Source organism: Bombina bombina, chromosome 5, assembly GCF_027579735.1.
Source record: "Bombina bombina isolate aBomBom1 chromosome 5, aBomBom1.pri, whole genome shotgun sequence".
Classification (NCBI taxonomy): Eukaryota; Metazoa; Chordata; class Amphibia; order Anura; family Bombinatoridae; genus Bombina; species Bombina bombina.
In genome coordinates this window covers 324,010,681-324,037,319 of record NC_069503.1, presented here as the reverse complement: position 1 = coordinate 324,037,319, position 26,639 = coordinate 324,010,681, and the positions used below count along the sequence as shown (strand labels likewise).

Here is a 26,639-nt window from a genome sequence, read left to right as displayed (position 1 = left end):
CCGTGCAGTTTGTGATACATCATGTAAAACACAGTAATGAAAGACAAGAGAGTGCAATGCTCAGTAATAACAATTACTCAAACCAATTATCTTTTTAAAGAAATAAATTGGCTGTACAGTTAAAACTGAAGGAAAATGATGTGCAGGATGTATATGCGTTTCTGGCAATACAAGCTGCATGTCAGTTAACTACATTTAGGGCATGCACATGTATTAATTAAATATATAGATATATCTTTTGTGTTTCAGCAACAATTTTTGAAATTATACTTTTTTTTCTATGTTCTTTCTGTTGTGTTGATTGTGGGCTTCTTTTACTGTTACTTTAAAATGTTGTGTTTTATTTTTTAGATTAAATATGATGTGGCTTTTAAATTTATAATAACAAAACAGTATACAAATTATGCTAGGGGGTTATTTCAGTCAGAAGTACAAAACTGCTTCATCTGAGCTTGGTAATGATTGCAGTTGGAATTGTTTTATATTGATTGTAACGTTACACAAATTGACATTAAATTGCACACGTCATTCATTTGTATTATTCTTTATACTGTATTCAAACACTTTAGGGCGGCAGTCAAGTCGTCATTAATATCACAATTAGATGCTATGTTTTTCTTTCCCATTGACCATGTATATATATATATATATATATATATATTATTTTTATTTTGTGTTGAAATGGGGAAACACTCACTAAAATCCAGATTTTCCTGTTGCCATATTTGTACCTCTAACAGCTTTAAAGATATAGTAAACACCAAAAATATTATTGTTTAATAAGATAGATAATCCCTTTATTACCCATTCCCCAGTTTTCCATAACCAACAATGTTATAGAAATATACTTTTTACCTCTGTAATTACCTAGTATCTAAGCTTCTGCTGACTGCCTCCTAATCTCAGATCTTTTGACAGATTTGCATTTCAGGCAATTAGTGCTGACTCTAAAATAACTTCATGTGCGTGAGCACAGTGTTATCTATAAGAAACACATGAACTAATGCCCTCTAGCTGTGAAAAACGGTAAAATGCATTCAGATGAGAGGCGGCCTTCAAGGGCTTAGAAATTAGCATATGAACCTACCTAGGTTTAGCTTTCAACTAAGAATAACAAGAGAACAAAGCAAATCTGATGATAAAAGTAAATTAGAAAGTTGTTTAAAATTGCATGCCCTATCTGAATCATGGAAGTTTAATTTGGACTTTACTATCCCTTTAACTTAAAGGCTTTAAGGGACACAGTATTCAGAAAACATAGTGTGAAATTTGAAGCAAGAATGACTGGTATTTTGCCATATATGTTTAAAATGTATGTTTATTAAAGTTCTTTAAATTGAGAGTGAACTTGCCTGGGTATTGCCTTCCTGTGTAATACTACTGTATTCTTCTTTCCCCATACTGCTATTTTCCCACTCTCCCTAGCCAGCTGCACATGGTTACCTTGGCAACAAACTAGTATCTGCAGTTAGTTGATAGGTGAAACTTACATTTCATATACTGTTCCCTGACAGCTTGTCTTAGTTGCCTAAACTAAATTTCCCTGACAAGATGCTTTAGCTGCTAAACTAATACATCAGGAAGCAGCACTTGTTGTTTATATAAATGTCATTGCAAAGAAGTAAAAAATAAATAAATAAGTTAAATACAAAGATTTTTTTTAATGAAAAACAGGGACTAAAGTTTGGATAAATTTCTATAAAGTTTTAATTTTGTCTGGTAATGGTGTTCTCAGGTATTTTTTTTTATTGTGTAATTGTATTTCTCAAATGCTTTTAATTAAGGTAACCTTGTTTTGCAAGTACCTAACATAATGCATGTAAAAATAATTGTCTAGAAAATGACCTTTATTTATTGAAGATGATAAAAAATGAATACAAATCTAAATTATTATTTTCCAGTTTATTTTAAGAATATAAAAATTTAGGCTCAGATTACGAGTGGAGCACTATTTAGTGCTTTCACTAGAGCGCTAATAGCGCTAGAAGTCAACTTTTTGCGCAAGTCGGGTTACAATGGTATTGGGCCGGATTACAAGTGGTGCGCTATTTAGCACTTTCACTAAAGCGCTAATTCTGCTTGAAGTAAACTTGTTGCGTGTGGAGAATTATGCTGGTATTATGAGTAAAAAGTAAAAAGTTATCGCTCTCGCAGGTACCTGATGCGGGCAAAAAGCCGAACATACAAAGAAATCAATGGAGAATATGATCGCATATTCTCATTTGCCCTAACCCGACATGAAAATATGAATATTTCACATTCCAATGTTTTGCATATAACAGAATATGTTCTATTTATTCATAAATAAATATTTATATATATATACTATATATATATATATATATATATATATATATATATGGTTTTTTTTTTGGTACAATATATATCTTTACCAATATATATATATATATAGATGATTATATATAGGTATAGTTATATACAGATATATATATATAGGAATATCTATTTTGAAATACTTAGAACATATGCTGCTATGTGCAGATTATTGGAATGTGAAATATCAGTATAACACTTTATTAAATATAAATATTGCATAAACATGATTTTAATGTTTTACAACACCCGAGACCTCATATCTTTGAGCCCTTATAACTTTTTATGCAATATGTTTTAATATTCTGTTTATTAGATGGCGTTACTATAAGTGTAACTGTACTTTGTAACGTAGTTTTGATGTGTTTTGTGACACTTTTTTGTTTTGCAGCTTTGAGGATGCGTTAACCCGATGAGCGTTAACTTGAATTGCGCTCAAGCATTCGCCATTACTTTCTACTTGTAATACCTGCGCAATTTAACCTGTGTGCAAACTGATGCGAAAATACGATATCGCTCACGTGTAACACTTGTAATCTGGCCCTTAGTACGTAAAATTGTAATGCTATTTCCATCCAAATTCTATTTTTATGCAATTAAACATTTTAACTCAGCACTTTATATTATTTTATATTATTATGTTTAACAGTAAAGTCAAAATTAAAGTTTTTATGATTCAGATACATCATTTGATTTTTAAATCCCTTTCCAATTGACTTCTGTTATATAATTATCTTGTTCTTTTGCTATCCTTTGTTGAAAACCATACCTTAGTAGGCTTAGCAGCAGCAAAGCACTTCTGGGAGCTAGCTGTTGACTAGTGGCTCTTGTCATTGTCACATCTGATGTGTTCAGCTAGCTCCCACTAATAGTTCATTGCTGCTACGTCTTCACAAAGGATACCAAGAAAATGAAGCAAAATTGATAATAGAAGTAAATTGGAAAAATGTTTAAAATTTGTATCTGAATCATGAAAGAAAAATTTGGGGTTTCATGTGCATATAAAATAGTAACTTCCCATTACACGTTTTAAGTTTTAAATGTGTATCTCCTTTAACCTGTTGCATATCTGCTAAATACCAAAAAAGTATATGATTGACTTACTACAATAGTTTAATAGTGTCTTGTTTTGGATCTGTGCAGAATGTTAAGGATGACGGACAGCATGTTTGGAGACTAAAGCACTTTAACAAACCTGCCTATTGCAACCTTTGTTTGAATATGTTGATTGGACTTGGAAAGCAAGGATTATGCTGCTCTTGTAAGTACCAAGTATCTGTTAAATGCTTTAAAAACTATTCCATAATTAGTACAATATTCTTCAATATATTTGCTTCAATTTTGTTATTTACCCACACTAGTGTTTGTGTAGATAATTTAGGTTTATTAAAAAAAAAAAGACAATATTATCCCCTAAAATAAAACTTACAACTGTATAATACTCCATTCTGCAAATAAAACAAAGGTTTAACATAAGGTGTCTATACCATTTTACTAAATATATTTCCCAACAATATTTAGACAATTATTTTAATTTTAAAATTAATTAATAATACAGGTTGCAATTCTGTATTTAAAATAATAAAGTACACCAAGTAAGATAGACTGCAAGCTAACAATATCCTAACATATTAAGATCATGTGATACAATATTTTACTATTTGCCTCCATTATTATTTTTATATTTTTCCAAATAACATTTAACATTTCTGGGTAAACCAAAGCAGCCCCAAAACACACAAATTAACACATTTTATTATAAATATAAAGTATCTATTGATCCCAGACAGGCCCTATGGGGACTTATTTATTAAAGCTCTAATAAATACTCTCTAAATAATATTCTATGTTTTGAGATAAGCATTTTGCAATCATGTTTTTACAAGTACAAAAATATTTTATAATGTATTCTAAATAATCAGATTTAATAAACTATCCTTGAAAGGAAATGGTCAACACCAGCATGTTTGTTGTTTTAACAGATAGATAATCCCTTAATTACTCATTCCCTAGTTTTGCACAACCAACACAGTTATAATAATAAACTTTTTATCGCTGTGGTAACCTTATAACTAAACCTCTGCAGACTGCCCCCTTATTTCAGTTCTTTTGACAGACTTGCATTTTAGCCAATCAGTGCTCACTCCTCTGTAAATTCACGTGCATGAGCTCAATGTTATCTATATGAAATACAGGAACTAATGCCGTCTAGTGGTCAAAATGCATTCAGCTTAGAGGTGGCTTCCAAGGTCTAAGAAATTAGCATATGAACCTCCTAGGTTTAGCTTTCATCTAAGAATACCAAGAGAACAAAGCAAAATTGGTGATTAAAGTAAATTGGAAAGTTGTTTAAATTGACATGCCCTAACTGAATCATGAAAGTTTTTTTGGACTTGACTGTCCATTTAACCAATATATTGCATTTATTAGTTTTGTTTAGTCTATTATTTGCCTATATTTCTACCACAAATCACTGACATGTTTATATTTACGCATGGTGATGATGATAATGATAATAATATGAATAAGAATAATGGTACTATCAAAATTGGTTTATGAAAGGACTTGTTTTAAATCATCTTATTGAAGTGGTTATAAAGAGAAGAGTAATTAGTTTATATACTATAGGATGTGATAAAATGGCAAATTGATTTTTATTTGTTAGAAACTTAATTTTAAAAAATATTCTTCTTTTACATTTATTTTAAATTTACATGAAACACTAAATGGCATATAAATAGTAATATATTGTCTAGATAGCATTAAATAAAATCTAAAATTAGTGTTTTATTCTCAAAAATGTAAGGCCTAATGTTGCACATATCAGATTTATGTTGATCTAGAAGAAGGAGTATTTAGGTATATTATTACACTGATTGTAGTGGGAAAGTTACCAAGTTAGCAATTAAAGGGACAGTGTACACCAATTTTAATTTAACTACATGTAATATACACTACTATAAAGAAGAATATGCACAGATACTGATATAAAAATCCAGTATAAAACCTTTTAAAACTTACTTAAAAGCTCCCAGTTTAGCACTGTTGATGAGGTAGTCTGGGACACCCACTGAAAGGGGCTGGGTAAACCAAAAGAGCAGACATTCTCCACCTACCCTTTCCTTGCATATGAAAAGAAAGATAACATAAACAGGAGCCTGCAGGAATCTGTAAACACTTGTATACATCTGACACCATGGGGCTTGGTTAGAAGTCTTAAAATCAGCATAATGTTCTTAAAAAATAAGCAAAGCTATACATTTTTATAAAAACACCCCCAGAAGGGCTATATAAATGGATTATCTACAAAACATATATGCAAAGAAACATCTAGTGTACAGTGTCCCTTTAACGTTTCAAATATGGGTTTGACTTTTGCACAGTTGTAAGGGAATAAAAGACAAATTACATTCAATGGGGTCAATTTATCAAGCTCCGTACGGAGCTTGATGCCCCGTGTTTCCGGCGAGCCTTCAGACTCGCCGGAAACAGAAGTTATGAAGCAGCGGTAACCTGTCCGCCTGCTCTGAGGCGGCGGACAGAAATCAACCCGATGAAATACAATCGGGTTGATTGACACTCCCTGCTAGCGGCCGACTGACCGCAAATCTGCAGGGGCGGCATTGCACCAGCAGTTCACAAGAACTGCTTGTGCAATGATAAATGCCGACAGCTTATGCTGTCAGCATTTATCGATGTGCAGCAGATATGATACGCTACATCGTATCATGTCCTCTCGCACATTAATAATTAACCCCTATATGTGGTTATAACTAACTTGGCTAATACAACAAATAAAGTGAGACATTTAGGGCTAGAATATGATTGGAGTTTGGGCTCCTATTCGCATGTTAACTTCGTTAGAAGTTGGATTTTTACGCACATTGAGTAGCGTGCATATTACAAGTTAAAAGTAAAAAGTTTTTGCATGAGCGCAAACCCGATACACAGAAAAAGACAAACATTAAATATCAAGACCACATTAACATATTCCCCCCAAAGACTTCAATGGAGCGAGAAAAGTAGAAAAAAAAAACACCCTTACTCGTGCGCGCACGTTACTGATCAAGTTTTCTCAAGTGTATTATCATTTTTATGTAAAATATACAGTGCCCTCCACTAATATTGGCATCCTTGGCAAATATGAGCAAAGAAGGCTGTACAAATTTGTCTTTATTGTTTAACCTGATCTTTTGTTCAAAAAAATACACAAAAATACTTTGCTCTCATGGATATGAAACAATTGCAATCACAACACAAGTTTATAAAAAAACAACAATTAAGACATTGCAATTGAGCTGATGATTTAGTGAAACTAACTAATTTAACATTTTTTATTTTATTTCAAAATGACCTGCAGAAAGGTTTTCACAAAAAAAAAAAATCATTGCAGAAAGTGAATAAAAGTTCTGCCTCTGTTTATATGTATTTATGTGTTTATATGTCTGTAAATACATGTATACACCTATAAATACAGAAAAACATATGTACACACACACATATAAATATAATATGTATAAATATACTGTACATACATATAGGCATTCTTCTGTCCCCATACTGTACCTTTCACTGCATTCACTCACCCCGCTCTTTCTTTCTCATCTTTTAAAGTTCACGCTATCTGCCTCTTCTCCTCTGTAGCTCTCCATGTTGCTGTTATATATCGGCCTCCTTGCCCAGGATCACAATTCTTTAGACCACTTTGAAGCCTGGCTTCCACACTTCCTCTATTGTAACGTTCCTTTTCTTATTTTAGGGGACTTCAACATACCTGTTGATTATTCTAACATTCTTGCTTCCAACCGACTGTGAAGGCAACTCAATTGACCTGGTCTTTACCAATCTTGGTGCTGTTTCCAACTTCTCTAACTTCCCCTTTCCTCTCTCTGACCACCATCTACTAACTTTCTCTCTTACTCTACCAGCTGCATTCTTTCAAGCACCCAAAAAGCTGCTACCTTACCGGAATTTAAATGACTTGGATTTTGCAGACTTTTCTGCTTATCTGAATTCTCTACTCTTCAACATTTCATCCCTCTCTTGCCCAGACCTTGTGGCCACACAGTATAATTCAGCACTAAAATCAACACTTGACAAAGCTGCATCCTCCACTGTTTACCGTACATAATGCAGTTGACGAAAAACGTGGCACAACAAAAAGACCAGATATCTTCAGCAAAGTTCACGGAAGAAATCACGCACCCGTGCTGATTTACTGCATTAAAGATTCATCCTTAAGTCATACATCTCTGCCCTCAGCCTAGCCAAAAAAGTATATTTCTTATACCTTGTCTTAACTCACTCATCCAACCCAGAAGGCTGTTCTCATAATAAGCACACTACTTCCAATGTGAGCAAAGAGCCTCAATATATCCCTTCTCGCTTGTGCAGTTAGTGCACCACTCGTAATCTAGCCTTTAATGGGGAGATGTTTATTAGTGTCAAATACAGCTGATTGATTAGAAAATATAATAACATTGCTTTTTGGCCTACTGAAATAGAGAGTACACAGGTAGTGACTGCATTTATTTAAAAAAAAAATTGAGGAATGTATAGGGCATATAGGATATAAATTAACTTTGAAATGTGGAGCAAAAGAAATTTAAGTCAGTAATAGAAGTGATAAAAAGAAGTGTGCTTTGTATACTAGATGGCATAAAAGCATCTTTAAAGGCTCATTGAAATGAGAAATAGTATAGATAAAAATGACATAATGTTTGTTAGTAATATAATAAAGTGTAGTCATTAAAAAAGTTTAAAAATTGGAGTGAACAAGTATTTTACTTTATGAATAAATTCTGTTAATTCTCCATGACCATTGGTAGTGATAGCCAACAATTATAGAAGTTTTTTTTTTTTTTTTTAAATCGCATGTGTAGTGTGAATATCAGTTGGTGTTACTGGTTCAAGTCACAAATTTAGCAGATATGAGAATATCTTAGTTATACATTTTAACAAGAGCATTTCATCAATCTAAATAATCTATCAATTTATTTTAATTTGAAAGCATTTTTTTATAAATCACAAACAAATCATTTTGAAAATCTATTGTTAAAATGGGCTAGCAGTAAAATAACTTTATGGCATTTAAAGTTTGGAACGTCATATAGTTATTTAATATACCTTTTTTATCATTACTCCTTTTAATAAAAAGGAGTTTGAAAAGTTAAAAAAAAATTGTTTTATACTATTGGAAAATATATAAATTTGTATAAACTGAAGAATTAAAAAAGATGGCGTATCTTATGTGGCCTTTAATTATTTGTTTTTTTTTAATCATCGTACCATTACAGTATCCTGTGTTATCATTGTATAGAAATTAATCATAGAAAAAAAAATGCTATTTGTTTAAATTAAAAATAATTACTTAAAAACAAGCACTTTATCCCTAATGTTCAAAAAAGATTATTATATTATGCTTTCCTTTCGGCTAATTAAAGTGTGATACTAATATAAGTTTTACTGGAGTTATTTATTTTTAGATACAAATATTAAAAAAAAGACTTTACCCCAAAATTCTTCTTATTTTATTCACTGCCATGTAATATATCTCTCAAAATTATAAAAAGTAGATACCAAAAGTTTTCTTTTTTTTTAATCTGTTTTTATCTTGTATGTTTAAGAAATAGACATGTCTGTAAAGATCTAAAGATATATTTTTTTCCCAAATAATTTATTTTATGGTACCATATTTTGCGTAACATGACTGGAAAATCAAATGTTAGAAACAGATGGTGTTTTCCGGAAAGCAATGAATTTACGCAATGAAGACATAGTGTTGTTGAACTAGGTTACAAATGAACTTGTGCTGAGTACATGGCATCCAAGACAGCACTTGCTATCTGGAAATGGACTAATAAGCTATTTAAGGATTGGATAAACCAATATACGGAATAACATAAACTCATATGGCTTTTAGTTTCATGCTTGCCAGCTGCTCATAAGCATATATTTTGGAAAATGTAGATATTTTATTAACAAATGACACTAGTCCATTTGGCAGCCATCAATTTGTTTTCAAAGAAATAATCATTTGGGGGTCATATTTTTTGTAATGTTAGTTAGGTCTAATTGGGTTAAACATTTCCTGCCATGCTTTGATACAGTTTTCATTTTTTATACAGTATGCCTAATGTTTCCTGTAATTATTGACCTTCTAAAGCCTACTGGATCTACAGTCTCCATCTAGATGTGTTGGTTCTTCTTATTGTTTTGCCTGAAAATATGGTTTCTTTGTACTATTTGTTAAGGAGTAATACAATTACTACAATTTAACTGCAGAACTATCTTCATTTACTTATTTTTAATTTTTCTTTTCACAGTTTGCAAGTATACAGTTCATGAACGATGTGTATCTAGAGCACCGCCTTCGTGCATTAAAACATATGTTAAGTCAAAAAAGAGCACAAATGTAAGCCCAGATAATATTATTTGTTTATTTATTTATATTTTTATACATGAAATCAAAATTAAGTGAGTATATATTTTATACAGGTAATGCATCATTTTTGGGTTGAAGGAAACTGTCCTACCAAATGTGAAAAATGCCACAAAGCCATCAAATGTTATCAAGGCCTAACTGGACTTCATTGTGTGTGGTGTCAGATTACAGTAAGTTTTTCTCTTAAGTTTTTTTTTTTTTTAAGTTAAATTTAATATATAAGTATACAGTTTGCTTTTATAATGGAAATCATTTAAGTCAATATAAATACTTGATAGCAATAGCTGTTCATTATTTCCCTTGAATCAACAGGCAATAGATGCTAAATTTAGAAGAAAAAAAATAGTGATGCCAGTTCTGTGTTACAAGGTTAAAAAACGTTTTAATTATTTATGTATAATCCATTAGGTCAACTACTTTTAAAGTGTTCTATGCCATTTTTTTGCAAAAGCTTACTCCATGATAAGATTTATATTATGTTCTTTTTCTGTACACAAAACAAAGACAGGTAAACTAGGGGTCATGATTGTGAACTGAAAGGTAAAAGGTTAATTTGTAAATTGAGAAATCACTTCTTTACAAAAAGGTTAATTGATTCATGGAATAGACTTCCAATAGAGGAGGTAGAATACTGTAAACTCATTTAAGATTGTCTGAGCTATACATAAGACTGTTCCGAGTGTTGATTGAGTTTACAATTCAGGGAGAAACATAGGCAGACTTGATGGGCTTTCTGTTTCTTATATGTTGTCAAAATCGATGTATTTAACAGCTAACTAAAATCATTGCAGCTGATTGTTTAAAAAGATCCACAAATATAAAAAAAAAAATTGCTCAAACCTACAGAGAAACATAAAACTAACCTACCATATTTTGTTTGTTTTTTTCAGACCGTAAAACACCTGATTTATTCTAAAAAAGTAAAATGTGTGACATTGTGCTAAATCGCGTGCCTACTTACTAATTGCCACAAGTAAACATAAGTATACTTCCAGTTACTGAAAATATGAATAATGTAAGGGCTTTTAAAAAGACTATCAGAGTATGCACTAGTCACTGGTTAAGCAATATTCATAGTATACTACTTTAGATTGGAATAAAGAGAAGAGACCAGACAGGAAGCACTGTAAGTTGACTCTAACATCATTGCTCACATGCCCAGATAAAACCTTTAAAATGAAAAATAAAATGAAAATAAGAGGGAATATCTATTATTTGTAGATTTTTTTAAATCTGAAAATGTGCACGAATGTTATCATGGTAAAATACCACATCAAAATCAAAGATAAGCCACGTAAAACCTGACAAAATGAAAACTTTCAAGAGGTCACAGTTGTTGAATTAGAAAAGACTAAGGGGCCGAATTATCAATGATAATAATAAAAGCCAACCCTAGTGCAATACTGGAGCGATGCAGATCAGTCAGAGTCCCTCAGGAAAATTATCAGCAAGTTAATAATATTCCGGTGTATAGGTAACCATATGCCCAGGTAATATTATTACCTATGTGTTATAAATACAATATATAGTGACACCAAAAACGAATACGGTACATGTAGGTGGCCAATAGGGAATCTCTGGCTGATGTGCACCCAAACCTGCTCGCGGATTGCACACAATATACTATCTAGATAAGAGGATAAGCCTCACACAAATTAACTAGCCCTAGTGCAATACTGGAGCGATGCAGATCAGTCAGAGTCCCTCAGGAAAAATATCAGCAAGTTAATGGTCATTCCGGTGTATAGATAACCATATTTAGTGAAATTTATAAAGTAGGGCAGCAGAGCTCTTAGAACAAGCATCTGATGCGCATTTCGCCAAACAATGGCTTTCTCAAAGGCTAATCTGATTGGGGAAGTCTCACCGCTTATACAGAAATTAAGAACCAATCAGGGGTGAAGAATCTAACACACCCCACAAAATGAGCCAATAGTGTATGTCCTCCTATCATTGGATAAGTGTAAGTCACAGGGCCGGTATGCTAAGGAAGAGGGGAGTGTCAGAGCACGCCGCAAGATGACAGTTCTAAAAATAAAAGAAACTATGTCATATTCAAAAAATCATTCTCATCAGTAAATGCGTACACGTCATGGTAATATGAAAGAGAAACATACGAGACAGCTGTTGTCAGATATATGATAGAGTAACCCGTTCCTATACGAAAAATACACTAATATGATTGTCACACTTGTTAAAATAACGACCCAGAAATGAATTACGTTGAGTACCAAAGTTGCAATAATAACTGAAGATTGTAAAAAAGATCCAGTGAAGATGTTAGCCCCATTTGAATCACATTAAATAGGGATTAATACATACAAAGTGCAATCTTGTTCGATCGTCCATATACAAAACGAGTATTTGTAAATACTTCCTAGTACTTCCTAGTATTGTAACAATAAAAGAGGATTAACTACAGAGTACGTTAATCTATAGGAGATATCACATCTATATTAAAGTGGTGATATGTCACTAATTAATTCTGTCGAATGTCAGTATAATACAGAGTGACTAAACAAAAGTTGAGGCATGTCAGACAGTGTATTTAACAACAATAAGGGCTAATCCTATATTACTATCAAATAGCATAGAACTCTATGAGGCAGAAAATATTATTGATTTTTTTTTTTTTAAAGTTTTGATATGTTATAGTTGAGACCCCCTAGATTAGAACAGCCAATAGAATGCAAGCTCAATCCTATTGGCTGATTGGAACAGCCAGCCAATAGGATTAAAGTTCAATCCTATTTGCTGATTGCATCAGCCAATAGGATTTTTCCAACCTTAATTCCGATTGGCTGATAGAATTCTGTCAGCCAATCGGAATCTAAGGGATGCCATCTTTGATAACATCATTTAAAGGAACCTTCAATCATCGTTAGCCATCGAAAGAAGAGGATGCTCCGCGCCGGATGTCTTGAAGATGGAGCGCTCCGCGTCGGAAGGATGAAGATAGAAAATGCCGCCTGGATGAAGACCTCTGCCCATCTGGAGGACCACTTCTGCCCGTCTGGAGGACCACTTCTGCCGGCTTCGTTGAGGACATCTTGCCGCTTGGATGAAGACTTCTCCCGGTAAGTGAATCTTCAGGGTTAGTGTTAGGATTTTTTAAGGGTGTATTGGGTGCGTTTATTTTTTAGGTTAGGGCTTTGGGCTGCAATAGAGCTAAATGCCCTTTTAAGGGCAATGCCCATCCAAATGCCCTTTTCAGGGCAATGGGGAGGTTAGGTTTTTTAAGTTAGGCTTTTAGTTGGGGGGTTGGTTGTGTGGGTGGTGGGTTTTACTGTTGGGGGTGTTGTTTGTATTTTTTTTTTACAGGCAAAAGAGCTGATTTCTTTGGGGCAATTCCCCGCAAAGGGCCCTTTTAAGGGCTATTGGTAGTTTATTGTAGGCTAGGTTTTTTTTATTTTGGGTGGGCTTTTTTTATTTTTATAGGGCTATTAGATTAGGTGTAATTAGTTTAAAAATCTTGTCATTTGTTTTTTATTTTCTGTAATTTAGTGTTTGTTTTTTTCCGTAATTTAGATAATTTAATTTAATTTATTTAATTGTATTTAATGTAGGGAATTTATTTAATTATAGTGTAGTGTTAGGTGTTTTATTTTACATGTCAATTTGTATTTATTTTAGCTAGGTAGTTATTAAATAGTTAATAACTATTTAATAACTATTCTACCTAGTTAAAATAAATACAAACTTTCCTGTAAAATAAAAATAAACCCTAAGCTAGCTACAATGTAACTATTAGTTATATTTTAGCTAGCTTAGGGTTTATTTTATAGGTAAGTATTTGGGTAATTTAGTTTTAAATAGGAATTATTTAGGTAATGATAGGAATTTGTACTTAGATTTATTTTAATTATATTTAAGTTAGGGGGTGTTAGGGTTAGACTTCGGTTTAAAGGGTTAATACATTTAGAATAGTGGCGGCGATGTTGGGGGCGGCAGATTAGGGGCAAATAAATGTAGGTAGGTGGCGGAGATGTTAAGGACAGCAGATTAGGGGTTAATAATATTGAACTAATGTTTGTGAGGCGGGAGTGCAGTAGTTTAGGGGTTAATATGTTTATTATAGTGGCGGCGATGTCCGGAGCGGCAGATTAGGGGTTAATAATTTTATTTTAGTGTTTGCGATGCGGGAGGGCCTTGGTTTAGGGGTTAATAGGGAGTTTATGGGTGTTAGTGTACTTTTTAGCACTTTAGTTATGTTTTATGCTACAGCTTTGTAGCGTAAAACTCATAACTACTGACTTTATAATGCCTTAGGAATCTTGGCGGTAGAGGGTGTACCGCTCACTTTTTGGCCTCCCAGGACAAACTTGTAATACCGGCGCTATGCAAGTCCCATTGAAAAAAGCCTTTACGGAATTTACGTAAGTAAGGCCAAAAAAGTGTGCCGTACACCTATACCTGCAAGACTCGTAATAGCAGCAGGCGTAAAAAAGCAGTGTTAGAATCTGTTAACGCTGCTTTTTTACCTTAACGCACAACTCGTAATCTAGCCGAAAGACTTTGCCATATGCCCTATCCTTTTTAACCCTCGTAAAAGCTTTTTTTAATTAATATTACAATTATATATATAGTATATAAAATATATATATATATATATATATATATATATATATATATTTTTTTTTTTTTTATTAAAAAGTGTGTTTATTTATATAATACTTAATTTTAATGTGTTTTAAAAGTGTTTTGTGCAACTTCTGTTTTACCCTTACAGTTTACTTCAGGTCTCAAGGTGTGCTAAATATTCTAGCGCAGTTTTGGCAGTTGTTGAAAATTGTATGCTCTATCTGAATATTGAAAGAAGAATATCTAATTTGTATAAATATAGAAAGATAATATAAAAATATGCTCTCCTTGCCATCTACTCTCATTGTTCAGCCTATTTGGGGCCAGAATGACGCTCAAGCGCAACCTATAACTTTCAACTTGAAATACCAATAATCACGGTCGTGATATCGATTGAAAGTATAGGTTGCGCTCAAGTGATGTCGGGTGCACTAATTCTTCTCTGGTTAGCCCACTCGTTGCAGGAATCAAAAATATGGGATAACCAAAAAATATATATATTTTTTAATTATATATAGGATGATTGCGTAACTGGTGGCTTTATTGTAATTTATTTTCCAATATAAGGTGAATTTGGTCAGGTATATTAACATTTAAGCATGTTCAAAATAATTGTAATGGTCACACATCTGGAAAATCAGAATTTTTTGTAGTTTTAATGTTATCTAATATTTCTATGGTTAAAAAACTGTGCGAACTGATGCAAAATGTGAAAGCATAACACTTCTATTTAAAATAATGAAATAATGACTACATGCTATATAGATAATTAACAGTGGTAATTAAATATACCATTATTTAATGATTTAAATGGGTCATAATTTGGTTATTTAAAGTTGGAAGAACAACACAAAACTTTAGTGTTTTTAGAAAACAGAGGGCCAAATTACAAATGGAATGCTATTTAGCAAAAACACCACCAGAAGTAAAGATTTTCGCGCAAGAAAAACCCAACACTCACTAACTAAAGGACTTTGAATACTGCAACAAAGCTAACTTATTATCCTTATAGACTTCAATGGAGAGCGCATAAGTAAAAAAAAAACGAACACTTATTGCTCGTGCACTAACCCAACAGGAGTTATTAATATTTCAAATTCCAATATTCTTCATAAACAGGAAAATGTTATGTTTATTTTAAATAGATATGCACGTAATGCGCTTCGGGTTGTACGCTGAAGGTCTAAAGTGATGTTGGGTTAGCGCACATGAAGAATTAGTTATTTTAAGGAGTGTTATGTAAATATTAAATATAAAATATTGAAACAAATATTGATAATAATTATTAATTATTATATTTACTGTAATATATATATATATATATATATATATATATACAGTATATATATATATTAGTAAATCTATAATAATTATTTACATTTATTATTAATGTTTTTCAATATTTTATATTTAATAAATACATAACATCTTAAAAAAACTCATGTCGTGTTAGCACACATAAAGAATTAGGGTACTCCTGTCGGGTTTTGCACACATAAGCCCGACAGGAGTACACTAATTCTTTATGTGAGCTAACATGACATGAGTTATATTATAGGTGTGTTATGTATTTATTAAATATAACATATTGAAAAATATTAATACTTAAGGTAAATAATTATTATAGACATACTAAAACATTCTAAAAAATCTGTAGAATATGTACAGTATATATGTATATTACAGTAACTATAACTATTAATAATTCTTTTTTTTCAATGTTTCATATTTAATATTTACATAACGTTCCATAAGATAACTAATTCTTCATATGCGCTAACCTGAAACCACATTAGACCTACTGTGCACAACCACAAGTGCGTTACACATATTTTACATTTCAATGTTCTTCACATTTCTGTATATATCTGATAATGTTAAAGTAAAATATATATCTTTACCTATATATCTATATGAATATTTACAGGTATATATACTGTATGTATGTATGTATGTATATATATATATATATTTATATATATATATATATATATATATATATATATATATATATATATAAAATTAAAAATACAAATAACATTTTCCCCTATATAAAGAACATTTGAAAACTTGTAATCTAGGTGTATATTAGTTGATCCCTTTGGAAATAATGGTAACAAATCTGAATCCAATATTCGTCCAAACCAAATTCCTGCATGGACAAAACTCATCTGAAAATGAATGTTTGTAAAACTCGGAAGCAAATCTTTCAAGCGAAACAATTTTTTTGCCCATGCACATCTGCACTTTCATAGCCTTTGCGCTATAAGCATTATCCTGTGATCATGTTTACATAGCTTGGGAACATAGTTACATTTGGGTGGGGGGTTTTTTAGATTGACGTTTTAGGAGTTAATAGGTTTATTTAGTGGCAGTGATGTGGGAGGCCAGAGGTTTAGGGGTTAATAATTTTATTTAGTGGCGGCGGTGTCAGGGAGCGGTGGAATAGGGGTTAATAGCTTTATTATAGTGTTGGCAATGTTGGGGTGCGGGGGAATAGGGGTTAATAACTTTATTATAATGGCAGCGATGTCGGGGAGCAGCGGAATAGGGGTTAATAACTTTTATTAGTGGCAGCGATGTCGGGAGCAGCAGATTAAGGGTCTATAACTTTATGTAGGTGTCGGCGATGTTGGGGTGCAGATTAGAGGTGTTTAGACTTGGGGTTTATGTTAGGGTGTTAGGTTTAAACTTTTTTTTCCCCATAGACATAAATGGGGTTGCGTTACAGCAATCGCCATTTCATGCTTCAGGTGTTAGTGTGTTTTCTAACACCTTCTCCCCATTGATGTCTATGGGGAAAGCGTGCACGAGCACGTCAAAGCAGCCTTTGGATTTTGTGTGGTATGGACATCATCGCCACCATATCATACGCACAAGGAGGCTTTTTAGAAACTCGTAATGGCAGCGCTACGGAGTGTGAAATAACGCAACTTTTGCTGCATTCATTTTACACCCTCTATAGCTCAAAACTTGTAATCTAGGTGTATATTAGTTGTTCCCTTTGGAAATAATGGTAACAAATCTGAATCCAATATTCGTCCAAACCAAATTCCTGCATGGATGAAACTCATCTGAAAATGAATGTTTGTAAAACTCTGAAGCAAATCTTTCAAGCGAAACAATTTTTTTGCCCATGCACGTCTGCAATTTCATAGTCTTCGGGCTATAAGCATGATCCTGTGTTTACATAGCCTGGGAACATAGTTACATACAACAGATAACTTTACATACAGTTTTCCGAGCGGGGAAGCCGGGGTAGACTCGGGGGCCGTGGGGAGCTCGCTACCTTTTACGGCCACAAGGGTGCGCCACTTCCGGGGCGGGGGTTCCGCTCAGCCTCCCGGGGACCCGTCCTCCGAGCGGGGAGTCCGGGGTAGGCTCGGGGATTTTACAAAATTACAAACAATTGAGGTACAGTTCTCTTTACCTTGCCCAGTTTTTGTGCACACCAGAGCTCTGGTCCTTATATTCAGCAGGCTCTCAGGTGATCATGATTGTTTTTGGACCTGGGAAACACATGTTTCTACTTTTTAGCAGTGTATGCATTGCAGACCTTAGGGTTTTTTGGCCCCAAAATGGCACACTTCTTCCTCTCAATGACTGGTGGCCATCGTGCTGACATTCAGCTAAGTCTTCTCAGAGCAGCAGTAAACATCCTTTAAAACAAGAGCTTTGCATACATTTTAGATTATTTAACTCTTTATTGCTTTAAACTATGATTTTTTTTTTGTAAAAACATTTTTGCTTAAAAAGACAGTAGTACCCAGTTGTTTCTGATTCCCTTCTACGGATTTCAGTATTACATTGTGCCAAGATTTGTCTGTTCCCCATAGGGGTTAACTCTTTCTGTGTCTCTTATACTGTATTTCTGTACTGCTATCTAATCTGGTTCTTCAAGGCAGCCCCAAAAAAGCCATCTACCCTCCCTGTTCCTGATTCTGTTTTTGACTAAATTAACATTTTCCCTTCACCCTTTGGGGGTATGGGAGACTATTCCAAAGGTGGACAGATTGCTAGGCAGACTACCATTAATTTACAGAATAGTATCTCTTTTAAGGATAGAATGGACATAAAACTAGAAAGTTTTATCAGATGATCCTTTCAGTTGGCAGTTATATGTTCTGTTCAACTGTCAGTTGGTGTGAAAACATTTTTTACCTTATTTCCCAAAAATCTTCCATTTAATAAATTTAAGATTGCTTGAAGATGGTCAAAACTATGAACAGTTTTATTTGTAATATAGCAATTTGAATTATTTGCATCAATGCAAATAATACTGCTATAACTTTTACTAAGACCGCTGATTCTTACACTCTTCCCCACCTCTGAGACCTCACAAGACCCAGTTCTAGTGGTAAACAAACTGAAACATTTACAGGAGGCTAGGGAATTTTCAGTCCTGGATCTTTGGTTACTGAACATAATTTCCCAAGGGTACCGCATAGGCTTTCGGTCTCACCCTCTTCGAGGAAGATTCTTCCTATCTTATATCCCCAAAGAGCCTTAAAAGGCCTGAGCTTTCTTGGCATGTGTAACAGACCTAGAAGCTATAGAAGTGATTACTCTTGTCAGAAATGCATTTTAGCCAATCAGTGCTGACTCATAAATAACTTCACTGGAGTAAGCACAATGTTATCTATACAGCACACATAAGCTAGCACTGTCTAGCTGCAAAAAAAATTCATAATGGATTGAGATAAGAGGTGGCTTTTAAGAGCTTAGAAATTAGCATATGAGCCTACCAAGGTTTAACTTTTAGCAAAGAATAACAAATGAAAAAAGCAAATTTGATGATAAAAGTAAATTGGAAAGATGTTTAAAATTGCATGCCCTATGTGAATCATGAAAGTTTAAGTTTGACTAGACTGTCCCTTTATGACAGTAGTCTTTTCTGACATTTTAGTCAGAAATTGTCACAATAATTACATTAATTACTGGAATGGTACACAATGCACCTTAGCAATGAAAGAGGTAGCCTACATTCTCACTTGGAAAAAATGCCATCAATGCAAGATTTCAGCAATCCACATTCTGGGTGTGGACAACTGGGAAGATGACTTCCTCAATCATTAATATCTTCAGTCCAGCAAATATTCCTTGAATCAGTAGGTATTCGATCAGGTTGTGAATTTTTGGGAAAGCCAGATATAGATCTCATGGCCTCTCACTTGAAGCACAAGCTTCCCCAGTATTGTGGGAGATCTCAAGTTCCACAAGCAACTCTATAGACATACTTGTTATTCCCTGGCTTGGTTTGCAGATCTGTTACATATGTCCTCCAGTCAGCTTTGGCATCTACCTCTCAGGAAGGAACTTCTTTTAAGATCCCTTCTTCTACCAAGGTCTCAAATATCTCTATTTGATAGCATGGCAATTCAACATCTATTCTTTTCTATGAGAGGTTTTTCAGATCAAGTTATAGACACCTTGATTAAGGCTAGAAAACCTATTACTATAGGCATATATCACAAAGTCTTGAAAGTTTTCTTTTCCTGGTGTGAATCTAAGAGTTATTGTTGGAACTCTTAAAATTCTACAATTTTTTGCAGGTTTGACTGGATAAGAGTTTAACTACCAGTTTCCTTAATGGCCAACTGTCTGCTGTATCAGTATTGTTCAAGCTGTGGTCATGATAAGATCAGTTATTAGGCCTGCTTCTATGACATGGATTCTCAACTTGGTTTTGAGAGCTCATCAGGCTCAACCATTTGAACCTATGCATGATCTTGACATTCAACAGTTGTCATTGAAAATTATCTTTCTCTTGCCCATTTTTTTGCCAGAAGGGTGTCTAAACTTTTTATTCTCTCTTGTGATTCTCCTTACCTGACTTTTAATCAGGATAAAGTGTTTTTTAGAACATCTCTTTCCTTTCTAAATGTGTATCTTCTGATAACATCAATCAGCAAATTTTTGTTCCATCTCTCTATCCAGCTGCTAAGAATGCTAGAGAGATTGCTTCATAACTTGGATGTAGTTAGGGCATTCACATTTTATCTTCAATCCACAAAGGAATTTAGAAATTATTCTTCCTTTATATATATTTTTCTGATCCTTGCAGGTGACAAAAATATACAGAATTACCTTGGCAGCTTGGCTTAAATTTTAGATTTGCCCAAGTATACTTGATAGTAGGTAAGTCTCACCCAGAATGAATTACTGCTCATTCTGCTAGAGCAGTTACCAGGAATGAAACTTCCATTGAACAGATTTGTAATGCAGCTACTTGGTCAACTTTGTATAATTTTACCAATACAATTTTAACATATTTGTCTCTTCTGAGGCTACTTTTGGTAGGAAATTTCTGCAGGCCACATTACCTTTTTTCCTGCCCTATTTCATGTTGGTCTTGTGGATTTCACAGCTTGGATATAGGATTCCACACTTGATGGCTTGTGAACTCACCAACTTATGAAAGAAAACAACAATTATGCTTATATGATACATTCATTTATTTCATGATGATTAGAGCCCAAGATACCTGCCCTTGTTTTTCCTATAAAACTTGGTGGCAGTATCAGTTCTCACTTAATTTACCCTGTTTTTCCTTTCCTTCTCTTGGCCATACATATGATTAAAGCATTATGGGAAAGTGGGAGAGATTAAAGCTCTTTGATGAGTGTTTTGCCTCCACATAGTGGACCGTAGAAGGTATAGAACAATCAAAATTGAAATGTGAACGGGTGCATTTAAATTTGAAATAGAAGCATTTTTGCAATATGCTTCCATTAGCAAAAATGTTTTTAGAAAAAGTTATTACTATTTTTTCATCAGCATACGCACATATTCCATGAGGGACATGCACCAGCATTCAAATGCCATGCCTGCTCAGAGGGCTGTTGGTGGTGTGTATTACTTCTGTGTTGACTCAAAGGGAGTCTACTCCAGAATGTTTATTGTTTAAACAATCTCTTTATTACCCATTCCCCAGTTTTGCATAACCAACAGTTATATTAATACACATTTTACCTCTGTGATTACCTTGTATCTAAGCCTCTTTCAGTTCTTTTGACAAACTTGCATTTTAGACAATCGGAGCTTACTCCTAGGTAACTAAACGGGAGCGAGCACAATGTTATCTATATAGCACACATGATTTAATGCCCTCTAGCTATGAAAAACTGTCAAATGCATTCAGATAATAGGCGGCATTCAAGGGCTTAAAAATTAGCATCTGACCCTACCTAGGTTTAGCTTTAAACTAAGAATACCAAGAGAACAAAGCAAATTTGATGATAAAAGTAAATTGGAAAGGTTTAAAATTGCATGCCCCATCTGAATTATGAAAGTTTAATTTTGACTAGATTGTCCCTTTAATATCATTTTTCTTATCATACAAGCCACTGCTGACTCTCTGAAAAGGTGTAGTGTTTGAATACGGGTGCACCGGGCATTCACAGCGTATGTCACTGAAAAACAGTTATAACTTTTACTAGAAGCATGTGTGCTACTGGAAGTATATTGCAAATATGTTTTTATTTCAAGTTGAAATGCACCCATTCACATTTAAGCTTTGATCTTTCTATCCCTATAATCCCACATGTGATGGCTTATGGACTCTCACCATCATGAAAGAAATAAATTTACCAGGTAAGCATACATTTTTTTTTTAACCAAATGACACTCATAAAGCTTAGTGTACCCCCCCTCCCATTTTATCCTGCAATTATTAGCTGAGTAATAGTTTATTAACCGATTTAAATGTACCCCAAAGGATGATGCGCAAAGTTAACCATGCCAAATTTAATCTTGTGGCCCAGGGATATGAACATGTACTGCAGATTCAGAGGTTTACCATAAAAATAAGTAAGTGTATGCTATTATTTTTCTACATTGGGAACTGCCTACCTAAAAAAACACAGTCCCGTTTAAATGGCCTACCCACTGCTTAAAGCATTTGGGAGATAAGCTGTTCTATAACTTCAAAGTAACTATGTCCCTTAACCATGGGGTTCTCCTATATGACATACAAGGAGCACTTTATATGACTGGGTGGGTTGAGTGGAAGCAGTTAAAATGAATATCCTGCCAAAATTCACCTACCTTTTCAGGTGCCTCCCTAAATTCATAAGTCACTATTGGGTAAGTTTTAATCTGCAATTAATAATTATATCGGTAACAGGGAGACTTCTGTGGTAAGATCAATGTATTTGACAAAATCCAATCAGAATGATGGGGTTTAGATTTCCCCAATGTTTTTTTTTATTTTTTTTATTTGAGGTTCAATCGAGGCATATAACCAAAATTATACATAGGAATGGTTTCAATGCATACAAGCATTATAATCCAACAAAACATAAAAAGAGACAATATGCATTGCATGTTTAAATATCATACTTCAAGTAAATTATGGCCAGATTGCTAGTTTTTCTATATGAGCTGTGTGGTGCTAACGAGCAGTTTTTTTTTCACCGCTCACTTACCTGCAGAGCTGGTATTAGAGGTTTTTACAAACCCGGCGTTAAAAGGCAAGAAGTGAGCGTAGAGCAAAATTGAGCTCCATATCGCACTCCAATACCAGCGCTGATTAAGTCAGCGGTGAGCTGGGCGGACATGCTCATGCACGATTTCCCCATAGGCATCAATGGGGAGAGCCGGCTGAGAAAAAGTCTAACACCTGCCAAAAAGCAGCGGAAATCTCAGTAACGCAGCCCCATTGATTCCTATGGGGAAACACATTTTATGTTTACACCTAACACCCTAACATGAACCCCGAGTCTAAACACCCCTAATCTTACACTTATTAACCCCTAATCTGCCGTCCCCGACATCGCCGCCACCTGCATTATACTTATTAACCCCTAATCTGCCGCTCCGGACACCGCTGCCACCTACAATATACTTATGAACCCCTAATCTGCTGCCCCCAACATCGCCAACACCTACATTATATTTATTAACCCCTAATCTGCCGCTCCCAATGTCGCTGCAACCTACCTACACTTATTAACCCCTAATCTGCAGCCCCCAACGTCGCCGCCACTATATTAAATTTATTAACCCCTAAACCTAAGTCTAACCCTAACCCTAACACCCCCTAACTTAAATATAATTTAAATAAATCTAAATAAAATTACTATCATTAACTACATTATTCCTATTTAAAACTAAATGCTTACCTATAAAATAAATCCTAAAATAGCTACAATATAACTAATAGTTACATTGTAGCTAGGTTAGGGTTTATTTTTATGCTACAGACAAGTTTGTATTTATTTTAACTAGGTAGAATAGTTATTAAATAGTTATTAACTATTTAATAACTACCTAGCTAAAATAAATACAAATTTACCTGTAAAATAAAACCTAACCTAAGTTACAATAACACCTAGCACTACACTATAATTAAATAAATTCCCTACATTAAATACAATTAAATAAATTAAATTAAATTAGCTAAATCACAAAAAAACCCACTAAATTACAGAAAATAAAAAACAAATTACAGATATTTAAACTGATTACACCTAATCTAATAGCCAATGCCATATCAAAATAAAAAAAACCCTAGCCTAAACTAAACTACCAATAGCCCTTAAAAGGGTCTTTTGCGGGGCATTGCCCCAAAGAAATCATCTCTTTTTCCTGTAAAAAAAAATACAAACACCCCCCAACAGTAAAACCCACCACCCACACAAACAACCCCCCAAATAAAACCCTAACTAAAAAAACCTAAGCTCCCCATTGCCCTGAAAAGGGCATTTGGATTGGCATTGCCCTTAAAAGGGCATTTAGCTCTATTGCACGCCCAAAGCCCTATGTGTAGTAGAGTTTAGACTTTCTTGCGCTCAAAGCATATTAGAGTATGTGTAGGCCCAAAGCCCTAACCTAAAAAATAAACCCACCCAATACACCCTTAAAACAATCCTAACACTAACCCCCGAAGATTCACTTACCGGGAGAAGTCTTTATCCAAGTGGCAAGATGTCCTCAACGAAGCCGGCAGAAGTGGTCCTCCAGATGGGCAGAAGTCTTCATCCAGACGGCATCTTCTATCTTCATTCTTCCGGCGTGGAGCGGGTCCATCTTCAAGACATCCGACGTGGAGCATCCTCTTCTTCCGATGGACTAACGACGAATGAAGGTACCTTTTAAATGACGTCATCCAAGATGACGTCCCTTAGATTCCGATTGGCTGTTAGAATTCTATCAGCCAATCGGAATTAAGGTAGAAAAAATTCTATTGGCTGATTGGATCAGCCAATAGGATTGAACTTCAATCCTATTGGCTGATTGGATCAGCCAATAGGATTGAGCTCGCTTTCTATTGGCTGTTCCAATCAGCCAATGGAACGCAAGCTCAATCCTATTGGCTGATCCAATCAGCCAATAGGATTTTTCTACCTTAATTCTGATTGGCTGATAGAATTCTATCAGCCAATCGGAATCTAAGGGACACCATCTTGGATGACGTCATTTAAAGGTACCTTCATTCGTCGTTAGTCCAACGGAAGAAGGGGATGCTCCGCGTCGGATGTCTTGAAGATGGACCCGCTCCACGATGGAAGATGAAGATAGAATATGCTGTCTGGATGAAGACTTCTGCTCATCTGGAGGACCACTTCTGCCCGTCTGGATGACCACTTCTGCCGGCTTCATTGAGGACATCTTGCCGCTTGGATGAAGACTTCCCGGTAAGTGAATCTTCGGAGGTTAGTGTTAGGATTTTTTAAAGGTTTTTTGAGTGGGTTTATTTTTTTGGTTAGGGCTTTGAACTGCAATAGAGCTAAATGCCCTTTTAAGGGCAATAGGGGTTGGTTGTGTGGGTGGTGGGTTTTACTGTTGGGGGGGTTGTTTGTATTTATTTTTAAAGGTATTTATTTTTTAAAGGTAAAAGAGCTGTTTTCTTTGGGGCAATGACCCACAAAAGGCCCTTTTGAGGGCTATTGATAGTTTAGTTTAGGCTAGGGTTTTTTTTTATTTGGGGAGGGGGGTTATTTTGGTAGGGCTATTAGATTAGGTGTAATTAGTTTAAATATCTTGTAATTTTTTTAATTGTATTTAATTTAGGGAATTGATTTAATTGTAGTGTAGTGTTAGGTGTTAGTGTAACTTAGGTTAGGTTTTATTTTACAGGTAAATTTGTATTTATTTTAGCTAGTTAATATTTTAATAGTTAATAACTATTTAATAACTATTCTACCTAGTTAAAATAAATACAAACTTGCCTGTAAAATAAAAATAAACCCTAAGATTGCTACAATGGAACTATTAGTTATAGTGTAGCTAGCTTATGGTTTATTTTACAGGTAAGTATTTAGTTTTAAATAGGAATAATTTAGTTTATGATAGTAGTTTTATTTAGATTTATTTAAATTATATTTAAGTTAAGGGGTGTTAGGGTTAGGGTTAAACTTAGGTTTAGTGGTTAATAAATTTAGAATAGTTGCAGCGACATTGGGGGCGGCAGATTAGGGGTTAATAAATATAATGTAGGTGTCTGCGATGTTGGGGGCAGCAGATTAGGGGTTAATAAATATAATGTAGGTGGCGGCGATGTTAGGGGCGGAAGATTAGGGGTTAACATTATTTAACTAGTGTTTGCGAGGCGGGAGTGCGGCGGTTTAGGGGTTAATATGTTTATTATAGTGGCAGCGATGTCCGGAGCGGGAGATTAAGGGTTAAAAAAAATTTGGCAGGTGGGGGAGTGCGCTGGTGTCCACCTCGAGGGTGGATGGTGGGAAAGGCAAACCCATTAATCTGACAATACTTGGTATAAATGTGGCTAAATGTGCTGATTTCATTTTTGTTCTTGTATTTTTTTTTTCCTTATGTATAAAAACTGACAACAGACTTTACAATGTATAGCATGTATATGTTATGTACAAGAATTTTGTGTGTTTATATTTACATGCTGTGCCGAAAATTAACTTGAATAAAGCTGTTTTTAAAAAAAAAAAAAAAATATTATAGTGTTTGTGATGCGGGAGGGCCTCGGTTTAGGGGTTAATAGATAGTTTATGGGTGTTAGTGTACTTTTTAGCACTTTACTTATGAGTTTTATGCTACAGCGTTGTAGTGTAAAACTCATAACTACTGACTTTAGAATGCGTTACGGATCTTGTCGGTAGAGGCTGTACCTCCCACTTTTTGGCCTCCCAGGACAGACTCGTAATACCGGCGCTATGGAAGTCCCATAGAAAAAAGGGTTTACAAAGTTTACGTAAGTCGGTTTGCGGTAAGGCCAAACAAGTGTGCGGTATACCTGCAAGACTCGTAATAGCAGCGGGCGTAAAAAAGCAGCGTTACGACCTGTCAAGGCTGCTTTTTACCTTAA

At 34.3% G+C, this 26,639-nt stretch overlaps 1 protein-coding gene across 4 annotated transcripts in view; it reads left to right on the top strand.

Moving 5' to 3' along the window:
• DGKB (diacylglycerol kinase beta) overlaps positions 1-26,639 on the top strand; it is a 1,179,919-nt gene that overhangs the window by 176,895 nt on the left and 976,385 nt on the right. For all 4 annotated transcript variants that reach the window (XM_053714112.1, XM_053714113.1, XM_053714111.1 and 1 more), the window contains 3 exons: positions 3,478-3,595; positions 9,660-9,748; positions 9,832-9,948. In XM_053714112.1, the coding sequence (XP_053570087.1) occupies positions 3,478-3,595; positions 9,660-9,748; positions 9,832-9,948 (324 nt within the window). The remainder of the gene's footprint in view (positions 1-3,477; positions 3,596-9,659; positions 9,749-9,831; positions 9,949-26,639) is intronic.